The sequence below is a fragment of the Haliotis asinina genome, chromosome 16 (assembly GCF_037392515.1).
Source record: "Haliotis asinina isolate JCU_RB_2024 chromosome 16, JCU_Hal_asi_v2, whole genome shotgun sequence".
NCBI classification, from domain to species: Eukaryota; Metazoa; Mollusca; class Gastropoda; order Lepetellida; family Haliotidae; genus Haliotis; species Haliotis asinina.
Window position 1 is genome coordinate 38,055,001 of NC_090295.1, and position 11,296 is coordinate 38,066,296.

Consider the following 11,296-nt stretch of genomic DNA (forward strand, 5'->3'; position numbering starts at 1 on the left):
AGTTCCAGTGCTAAGGTCCGCCTGGGAATCGTTACTGACTCATACACTCCAAACACAGGTGGCGCTGCCGTAATCACGAGTCTGGTCAAGGACATCAGTCTGGAGTATGCAACAACCTTGGTGGCCATCACCATTGGCGGCTACACCTTTATCGGAGGGCTTGGAGCGACGTTCTACGTCAGCTACTTCAACACCGCCATAATCTACGTCGTTATGATCATCTTCCTGCTTAAGGTGTACGGTGATGACTCTCCCGACAACCCACTCGGTAAAAACTGTTGCCTTGATGCTGTTAGCACTTATCATGTCTATAAAAAAAGCTTGGACTATTCTGATGTTTTTGTGGCTGCAGTAATGCCTGTTCTGGGAAGCAATTCTAGAAACGTTCCTAATCTTAAGAACTTCGTAAGCCCATTCGTAACACATTGTCCACGATCAAAGTTACGAATTCTTAGGGCTACGAACGTTTGTAGAATAAGAGCCCTGTATATCAATGTCTTTACGATATCTAAGATATTTTGGATTAAAGTAAAGCACAAACTCTGGAAGCACTAGGGATGTTTGATTGCAGGGTCAGCCCAGAAGGTGTATTCCCTGCTGTCCTGTAGTACTAATGGTCCTGAGGGGAACACGGACAGGAGTTACTTGACCCTCATCTCAAACTCTGGACTCATGTTCGGCCTTATCAACATCGTCGGTACGTCACTCTCAGACATTTTAAACTGTTAAGTTCCTAGGTATAATTAAGTATAGCACCGGGTTACCCCACACAAGGTGCAATAGCACCTTTTTGTATTCATTCAACCTTCCCATGTGACAATATTACCCTTCTGTTGTTATTAATCATCCCATGTAGCAGTATTACCCTCCTGTTGTTATTTTAACCTTTCCGTGTTGTAGTATTCTCCCTCTGCTGTTATTTAATCTTCTCACTTAACAATATTACCCCTCTATTGTTATTGACCTTGCAATGTGGCAATATTACCCATCTGTTGTTATTAACCTTCCCGTGTGACAGCATTCTCCTTCTGTTGTTATTTATCCTCCCCATGTGATAATATTCCCCTCTTGTTGTCTCATGCAATGAAGAGTCAATGTTTTAGGTAACTTTGGCACCGTGTTCGTGGACCAGTCCTACTGGCAGAGCAGTGTGGCTGCTAAACCCAAGCAAGGCGTGGTTGGGTTTCTGTGCGGTGGTCTTGCCTGGTTTGCCGTTCCCTTCTCCTTAGCTACAACCATGGGCCTCGCGTACATCGCCCTCAGCAGTCACCAAGGGGGACCACTGCTCAGCTCGGACGAAGTGGACGCTGGTGGGTAACGGTGTCCATATACACTTGTACAGCCATACATGGTGAGAAACTCATATACAGTGTTTTACCATACAGACGTATGTAACAGAGGTGTTCCTCAGTAGTATGAAAAGGCGAACGATTGTAGGGGGTTTCCAGGGATTTATTCCGGAGCTGGTGTTTGGGATATGGAGATCCCCAGTTGGCCGTCAGTCCAGGTAATGAACTAACAAAAAGGCCCTCGTATCAGGGACGCAGACAGACTAAGCCAACAGTGAACCCCGTAGTGTGCTGATGTTGCGCTGTGCTCAGAGAGAAATGTGGACTGCCACAAGTGAAAGGCAGTACAAAGGTTTAAATATAACAAGAGGGTGAAATCCATCAAACAATAGAAACCTTGTCAACAGGCTAATGCAGAGATTGGACCTGACACAAATTGCTTAACAATAGACCCCAAGCTACATGCTGCAACTAGCTTACTAGTGAGTTAATGAATCAGTGCAAATGTTAGTGTTAACACAGACCTCTTTAGAAATGATAAAGTTGGTTTATACCTAAGTTTAAAATAATTAAGTTTAAGATATTAAAATGGCGTTTATTTACACACTGCTACACGTATACAGTGTTTTACCATACAGACGTATACAGTTTTTTACCATACATATGTATACAGTGTTTTACCATACAGACGTATACAGTGTTTTATCATGTAGACTTACACGGTGTTTTATCGTACATACATATATAGTGTGTTACCATGTAGACGTATGCAGTGTTTTACCGTACATGCATTTGCAGTGTTTTACCTTACAGACGTATACCGTGTTTTGCCGTACATACATATACAGTGTTTTACCGTACAGACGTATTCAGTGTTTTACCATACAGACGTATACAGTGTTTTACCGTACATACATATACAGTGTTTTACCGTAGATACATATGCAGTGTTTTACCATGCAGAAGTATGCAGTGTTTTACCATACAGATATATACCGTGTTTTATCATATAGAGGTATACAGTTTTTTACCATACAGACATATACACTGTTATACCGTACAACCATACGCAGTGTTTTACCATTCAGGTATATACACTGTTTTACTATACAGACATACGCATTGTTTTACCATACACATGTGTACATTGTTTTACCATACAGACATATACTTTAACAGTATTTTACCATACTAACGCGTGCAGTGTTCTACCATACACACGTGTTTAGTGTCACACCGTACAAACACACATGAGTTTGGAATAGCAGGTCCTGATGTCGGGGATGTGTTGTAGGTCTGGTACCTCCAGTAGTTGCCCAGAAGTTGTTCGGACGCAAGGGGGAGATATTGATGTTGTTGATGGTGCTGATGGCCATCACGTCTACAGGGTCGTCCGAGGTCATGGCGGTCACTTCCATCATGGTGTACGACATATACGGACTGTATCTTAAGGTTAGTCTGTATGTCAAGGTCAGTCTGTATGTCAAGGTCAGTCTGTATGTCTGGCTGAATCAGGATGGGCGTTCATGTCAAGGTTGTCTGTCAAGGGCATTATGTTTTTGAAAAAGATCCTATATGTTAAAGGAAGCATGTAAGTCACGACAACTATGTGGGTCATGATGAGTGAGAGACTATAGTTTTACGTCGCACTCAGCAATATTCCAGCTGTATGGCCTGTAACACTGTATGTAAATAATCGAAGACAATCCAGTGATCAATAGCATGGGCATCGATCTACGGAATTGTCATGCGATAACATTAATTTTGTCAACCAAGTCAGCGAGCTTGACCACCCGATCCCGTTAGTCGCGTCATACGACCATGATGAGAGTACTGTTAGTTTATGGTACCCTTAGTGTGTAAGTCGCGGTGTTTATGTTAGTGCCAGTGTGAATGATAGGCTGTATTTCAAGGTGTATGTCAGCTGTCAATGCCTAGGTGAATGTCGACCCTTGAAGCTCCGGGGTACAATGGGCTTTCAGCAACTCACGCTTGCCATAAAAGGCTACTATGCTTGTGGTAAGAGGTGACTAACGGGATCGGGTGGTCAGGCTCACTGACTTGTTTGACACGTGTCATCGGTTCCCATATGTGCAGACCGATGCTCATGCTGTTGATCACTGGATTTTATTTACAGAACGCCGACATATAGCTGGAATATTTCTGAGTACGGTGTAAACCTAACCTCACTTCAAACTTCCTGAAGTTGAGTTCACATCTGAATGCATGCGTGTACCTCGGGGGATTATGTAAGTTAGATGTCATGGTATTTTAGGAGCGCTTCTGGTTAAGCTGATGTTTTGAAGCTTGTCCTGCACTATGCGTTAGACTTAGGGTTAGGGTTAATTATGTAAGTAAGACGTGATGATACTTGAGAAACGCTTCTGGTTAAGCTGATGTTTAGAAGCTTGTCCTGTATCGTGATGTTATTTTCAGCCGTACAGACTGATGACAGACACCAACAGCTGCATCTTGTGCGGGAAGGGGCGTGGTCGTATGGCGAATCCCAGGGACAAGTGCGTGTGTGAGAGCATGACGTACTGCTCAGCTTGTCACAGTGACGACAAGTAAGTAGAACCATAGGACAGGGTACCTGTGTCAGCTTTATGATTCTCTCAGACATATTAATTAGCCTTTACTGACCCTTGCAGATAGAATAGGCCTTCAGCAACCCATGCTTGCCATATAAGGCGACTATGCTTGTCATGAGAGGCGACTAACGGGATCGGGTGGTCAGGCTCGCTGACTTGGTTGACGCATGTCATCCGTTCCCAACTGCGCAGATCGATGCTAATTCTGTTGATCACTGGATTGTCTGGCCCAGACTCGATTATATTGCTGGAATATTGCTGAGAGTTTCGTAAAACTAAACTCACTCACGCAATTAACTGTCACTCGGTTATGTCCCGTGGTTTATGACTGGTAACACTACCATTGGGTAGTTCATATCTATTTGTATTTTCAGAGCTCGGGAGGTGTGTCGGCGCGCCATCAAGCCGGAGTACAAGTGCAGTGTGCACGGTTCCTACCGGGTTTACAATGATGTGCTGCTCCGCCTCAAGAGTTGGTGTCTGGTGTGGACAACGTTCAGCATCCTGCCTCTAACAGTCATCTTGTCACTCATGCAGGTCAGTGCGTCCTTATCTCTCTCACCACCACCCCCCTCACACACACACACACACACACACACACACACACTACATTTGACCTAATCTTCCGATCCCATCGTTTCAGTCTGTCCTCAACATCTACCTCTCTTTCAGCTGAGTCTGGGCTGGGTCTACCTGTTCATGGGAATTCTGATTGGCTCTGCTGTGATACCAATCACGTTGTCCATGTTCTGGGAGCGACTGACTGCCGTCGCTATGATGTCTGGGAGCATTGGAGGAGCAGTAATCGCCATCATTGTCTGGTTAAGCGTTGCCTCAACCTACCCTGGCGGCCTCGGGAAATTCTTGCTCAATACAGGTAAAGCTGCTGTCGATACGGGAACACACACCCTGCTCGTAGCCCTCGTGTATAACACACTCACCCCAACATTAACGCTTGCAAATACACCATCTTGTAATTCTGAAACATATAGAACATTGTCACGCAGGTATGTTGCTATGACACTGCCACACTTTCACAACATTTATACACCTGTGCTAAACTGAAACGCGTGGATACCACTGAGACACGTGTATAACACTGTCACACCCATACGACACTGTCACATCGTTACAACAATTATACACCTGTACTAAAATGAGACACGTGTACAACACTAAGGCACGTGTGTAACACTGCCACACCTGTAGGACACTGTCACATCTTTATAGCACTTCTACACCTGTACTAAACTGAGACACATACATAACCCTGAGAAGTGTATATCACTGCCACACATTTACAACACTGTAACATGTGCATAACACTGAGACACGTGTGTAACACTCAGACACAACACTGAGACACGTGCATAACAGTGGGACACGTGTATATCACCGAGACACGTGTATAACAATGAAACACGCATAAAACACTCAGACACGTGTATAACACTGAGACACGTCTATAACACTGAGGCACGTGTGTAGCACCATGACACATGTATAACACTGTGACACGACACTGGCACAAACGTACAACGCTGAGACACTTTTGTAACACTGAGACACGTGTATAGCACGTAGACACGTTTATAACACCAAGAAACGTGTGTAACACCGAGGCACGTGTATAACAATGAGGCACTCCTATAACGTTCAAACACGTGTATAACGCTGATACAGGTGTATAATACTGAGACACGTGTGTAGCACAGTGTCACGTATATAACGCTGCGACACTACACTGAAACAAGCGTACAACGCTGAGACACGTGTGTAACACTGAGACACAACACTGAGACACGTGTATAACACTAAGACATGTGTATAACACTGAGACACATGTAGATTCCTGAGATACACTGCTACGCCAAGACAACACTGTATGTTTCAGGAAAAGAGTTATCGATGTTGTGCGGAAACCTGACCGCCATCTTGTCAGGGGGCATAATCACAATAGTGGTCAGCCTCGTCACCAATCGCAACCAAGACCCCAGCACATCGCGCGAGATCTGGGAGCAGACACGAGACGTAGACAATCCCCTTAGCCCCTGGACGGAGAAATACGCAACGTAAGTTATTGACACATGGTAAGTGATAAGTCGTAGTCTAGATGACGTATCTTATGTGTCCCTCTGGAGTCTGGAAGGCAGCCACGACCGAAACCGGCCCATCCGGAGTCGATTCCATTTTTGTGAAGTCCGCGGTGGCTGAATGGGTTAGCTTGCCCATCTTTATTGCAATTATGGGCTTCATTCTGAAAGAGGGTTCGAATCCCGGATGAGATTCAATCATAAATATCAGTATCTCTACTGAAAACGTTTAATCCCTGATATAACATACCCGTGAACGTCACGAGATAGAATAGGCCTTCGGCAACCCACGCTTGCCATAAAAGGCGACTATGCCTCTCGTAAGAGGCGACTGACGGGATCGGGTGGTCGGGCTCGCTGACTTGGTTGACAAGTGTTATCGGTTCCCAATTGCGCAGATCGATGCTCATGTTGTTGATCACTGGATTGTCTGGTCCCGACCGCCGCCATATAGCTGGAATATTGCAAAGTGTGGCATACAACTAAACTCACTCAGTCACTCACTCACCCATGACAGCAGAGCTTACACTGGATCTCTTTTTAGATGGCTGTCTATATTCCATTGTCGCCGTACTTTCATGTCAGTTGTTTTTTGTTCTCTGGAAGATAACCAGAAACTTCATATTGTTATCATTTCTTTAGTTCCCCATCATTACATGTTATCAGTCTGCATATGGGTCTGCGTGGGTCTGACGTTGGGAGCCACCCATCGTAATCCACACTGATAGAGCACGTGGAGCATACAATACACCTGTCAGTCACTATAGTAACGGTTTCTGATCTTCCTTAACAGTGACCTCAACCTCACTGGCGCTCACCAACTTGACAACCGTCCATCGCTGCAGGAGGTGGAGAAGACGTTCAAGATGGCGAAGTACTTGGCCAACATTGGTTCCATGGTGTTCGCTCTTCTCCTGGTGGTTGTGTGGCCATGTATAATGATAGCTGTTGACATCATGTCATACGAGCAGTTCTTCGGCTGGGTGAGACTGTATTCTGCTAATAATTCACCATATGGTGTTACTTAACCATGGGGTGGGTGAGACGATATTCTGCTAATAATTCACCATATGGTGTTACTTAACCATGGGGTGGGTGAGACAATATTCTGCTAATAATTCACTATATGGTGTTATTTAACTATGGGGTGGGTGAGACTGTATTCTGCGAATAATTCACCATATGGTGTTACTTAACCATGGGGTGGGTGAGACGATATTCTGCTAATAATTCACTATATGGTGTTACTTAACTATGGGGTGGGTGAGACTGTACTCTGCTAATAATTCACCATATGGTGTTACTTAACCATGGGGTGGGTGAGACAATATTCTGCTAATAATTCACCATATGGTGTTACTTAACCATGGGGTGGGTGAGACGATATTCTGCTTATAATTCACCATATGGTGTTACTTAACCATGGGGTGGGTGAGACAATATTCTGCTAATAATTCACCATATGGTGTTACTTAACCATGGGGTGGGTGAGACTGTATTCTGCTAATAATTCACCATATGGTGTTACTTAACCATGGGGTGGGTGAGACTGTATTCTGCTAATAATTCACTATATGGTGTTACTTAACCATGGGTTGGGTGAGACAATATTCTGCTAATAATTCACTATATGGTGTTACTTAACTATGGGGTGGGTGAGACTGTATTCTGCTAATAATTCACCATATGGTGTTACATAACCATGGGGTGGGTGAGACGATATTCTGCTTATAATTCACCATATGGTGTTACTTAACCATGGGGTGGGTGAGACTGTATTCTGCTAATAATTCACCATATGGTGTTACTTAACCATGGGGTGGGTGAGACTGTATTCTGCTTATAATTCACCATATGGTGTTACTTAACCATGGGGTGGGTGAGACTGTATTCTGCTAATAATTCACTATATGGTGTTACTTAACCATGGGGTGGGTGAGACGATATTCTGCTAATAATTCACTATATGGTGTTACTTAACCATGGGGTGGGTGAGACGATATTCTGCTTATAATTCACTATATGGTGTTACTTAACCATGGGGTGGGTGAGACTGCATTCTGCTTATAATTCACCATATGGTGTTACTCAACTATGGGGTGGGTGAGACTGTTCTCTCGTATTAATTCACCTTCTGGGTGGTGAGACTGTACCCGTGTGTTAATTTACCATGTGTATGGGTAAGGTTGTATTCTCCATTTAATTCACCTTGTGGATGGTCAGTCTGTATTCTGAGTTAATTCACCATCTGGATGTGTGACATTGTACTAAGGTATTAATTCACATTGTGAATAGGTGAGATTGTACACTCGTATTAATTCACTATGTGGATGGATGAGTCAAACTGCATCATGTCGATGGGTGGGAGAGGAGTGGGATAACACTAATCTTATGTTGCCTATAGGTCACAGGCAACGTAAACACAACTTTGCAGATTCTGGTACCTTTCGGTATGCACTTACCGAAACAAATCATAAAAAATGCCAATTCAACTTATAAAGTTAAAAAAAAAACGCGATGAAAAAAAAGCCCGCGAAATCGGAGTTCAAACGTTTCACTAAACTTTCCCCAGCGCTGGGGAAAAAACTGGTTTCAACAGCTGTGCTGCGCTGCCTCCATAACTCATGCGCAGTGCCTGGACCTTCGCGGACCTTGAAACAGCATGCTTGCCCAGAGTATGAGGTCGTGAGCAGTAGTATATTGGTTGTGTACACAAACAAGTAAATAATCTACCCGTTACGTAATAAAAACTTGTTGATTGTGGTAAGCAGTCTCTGTCACAGAGAAGGCTCAGTGTCTGGTTTATTCACACCTATATGTGTGCCTACCTGTCTGCTAAAGACAACATGCAGTACACAGCTTCAATCATTGACCACGTCCAATTTGAACTTAACATCTATCAGACTATACGACATAAAGAAAATAAATTGATTTATGACTCGTGCACCTGAGTCCCGTCTCTGCCACATTATGTAATTAGGCACGTGCGATACACATGACATGTTTTTATGTCTGTGGGTTGCAAATAAACTACATTCATTTCAGTTTCGGATGATTGGATCTGACCGAAACAGGTGCAAACTCTTATCAGTTTCAAGTCCCGCTTTGTACTTGGACGAATGACAGATTCCAGCCACGCAGTAGTTTACCATCTTTACTGAGATAATTTTTTATTGGATCGAACGCAAATTCAGAGAACATGTATTATCAAAACCTAACATCTCTCTCTATATATATTCTTCATGGATAAGGAGTTCAGTGTATATGATTTTGTTTGACAACAGTATATGAATCCATACTGAAACGACGCATCAAGTACAATAAAAGAAGTTGTTATCCATAAAGAATCTTACTTTCTTGTGACTCGCCATACTTCTAAAATGTCCATCGAACAGATCATCTTTCTGTACACACAATGAACCCTCAGCATATCCGCAAATGAAACAACCAATCAGAAGCCGTCGTTACACTTGCGTGCACATCCACCCGCCATGAGTAGGTTCGGTCTCCCGAGGGCTTCGTTTCGGGGGAAGTAAGCCCAAGTACAAAATATTGCACTCTTGAATCTCGATTGTACGCTTATAATTTTGTTTATTTGTTTTTTTTAAAGCAGCAATGTATATTATGTGTCATGAATAAGTGATAAATGTGTTTTAATTATGTTTGATTTTGTGGTTGCACGTGACCTTAAAAAGAGATATATCACATTATGACACGTCCAGATAGATATTTCACATTACAATCGACCGTTGTTTCAGGCCATGCTGTCGGAGGTATGGGCGTTTGCCGCCATGATCCTTATCATAGTTTTCCCCGCCGTCAACGAAGCCTACGACATATACAGAGCTTTCCACAAGAAACAGAAGGTTGTCCCCGCCTCCACCTACGGTAAAACATCAACAAGTCTCCAACATACGACAGTTAGCCAGTCGACAGTAAAACCTGAACCACGACACCCTCCCAAACTAAGCACGATATCTAACGGAAAGGACCATGATGACGTTCTGGCAGATGCACCAGCTGCAGAAACGAATGGTCGCGTAGGACCTGAGGATGGACCAATGGAAAGCGCAGTAGAAGGAGACATGGACTCATCCAATCCTCGTTATCCAATGTTTTGATTTTCTCAGAGCTTCATTCGTAAAATATTTTGTATAAAGTCATGCCCCCAATGGAACACCGTGTCCAGATAATCCATCTGAAAGCAGATCAACAGGTGCCTATGTACGTTTGTAAACAAGTCGATGACCCCAGCGTGGAGACGGGTTTTTGTTTGTTGACATAGAGGAATATACGGTAGATTGACGTATCTGGATCATCTCTCACAGTTGTTACAAGAGCATGCATATGTCAAAGGCATGCCTGGACCTTCTTTCGCAGGGTGATACAAGGGCACGCCTGGACCTTCTCTCAGATGATGATACACGGGCATGCCTGGACCTTCTCTCAGAGCAATTTACAAGGGCATGCCTGGACCTTCTCTCACAAGATTATACAAGGGTACGCCTGGACCTTCTCTTACAGCATGACACAGGCACGCCTGAACAATCTTTCACAAGATGATACAAGGGCATGCCTGGACCTTCTCTCACAAGACGATACAAGGGCATGCCTTGACCTTCTCTCATGGGATGATACAGGGGCAATACTATACTTGGGCAGAATCATACAAGCACAAAATTGTGTCCGGTAGTGGAACGTGACTTGCAAAGATGTTCTACAGATGACTGACACCTAATTCCATGGCAGCGTGTTAAGATCCAAGTATCGACCTACCTGACGTGATATGCTACAGTTATGACATCAAAGCTTGGCCAGTAATCATCTGTGAGCTGTCCATCATCAACCCTTACACATCAGTTCTCACTTAATATTCATTGCTGACAAGGGTTCAAGAGAAACGAAAAAAAGAACCACACATGTACACTCGTTACATGGTAGTATCTGTCATACATCAAGTATAAAATCAGCTATTGAATATCAGCCATCGAATAGTTTGCTTTTCGATATGATTTGTACAAATCAGTGCATGCAATTTCCGGCTTTGAGGCTCGACGGCATGTGATAGTCTGTAACTTTGTTTCCGTCCGTGGATCTCTAAATGCTGGCCATTATCGTGGGCCTGACCATGCGAGACAAATGGATTGGGGTTTTATTAAGAATATGCATTGTTTGACCAGTTGAATACACAGCGATGCTCACCATCATGGCTACCTGTTTATGTTATTATGTCATTCAGCAATTCATGTTCATGAAATATATAGCTGACCAACATTCCCCACCCTTGTTATTTCTTGTCTGTACATCTCCAGATGGGATTCCG

At 43.6% G+C, this 11,296-nt stretch overlaps 1 protein-coding gene across 1 annotated transcript in view; it reads left to right on the plus strand.

The window, feature by feature from the left end:
• LOC137267761 (uncharacterized) overlaps positions 1-11,236 on the plus strand; it is a 21,103-nt gene extending 9,867 nt beyond the window's left edge. The window contains exons 5-14 of the mRNA XM_067802208.1: positions 59-268; positions 572-697; positions 1,104-1,310; positions 2,584-2,741; positions 3,726-3,856; positions 4,255-4,417; positions 4,553-4,757; positions 5,775-5,952; positions 6,767-6,956; positions 9,732-11,236. Of these exons, the coding sequence (XP_067658309.1) occupies positions 59-268; positions 572-697; positions 1,104-1,310; positions 2,584-2,741; positions 3,726-3,856; positions 4,255-4,417; positions 4,553-4,757; positions 5,775-5,952; positions 6,767-6,956; positions 9,732-10,094 (1,931 nt within the window). The 3' untranslated portion in view covers positions 10,095-11,236. The remainder of the gene's footprint in view (positions 1-58; positions 269-571; positions 698-1,103; positions 1,311-2,583; positions 2,742-3,725; positions 3,857-4,254; positions 4,418-4,552; positions 4,758-5,774; positions 5,953-6,766; positions 6,957-9,731) is intronic.
• The last annotated feature ends 60 nt before the right edge of the window (positions 11,237-11,296 follow it).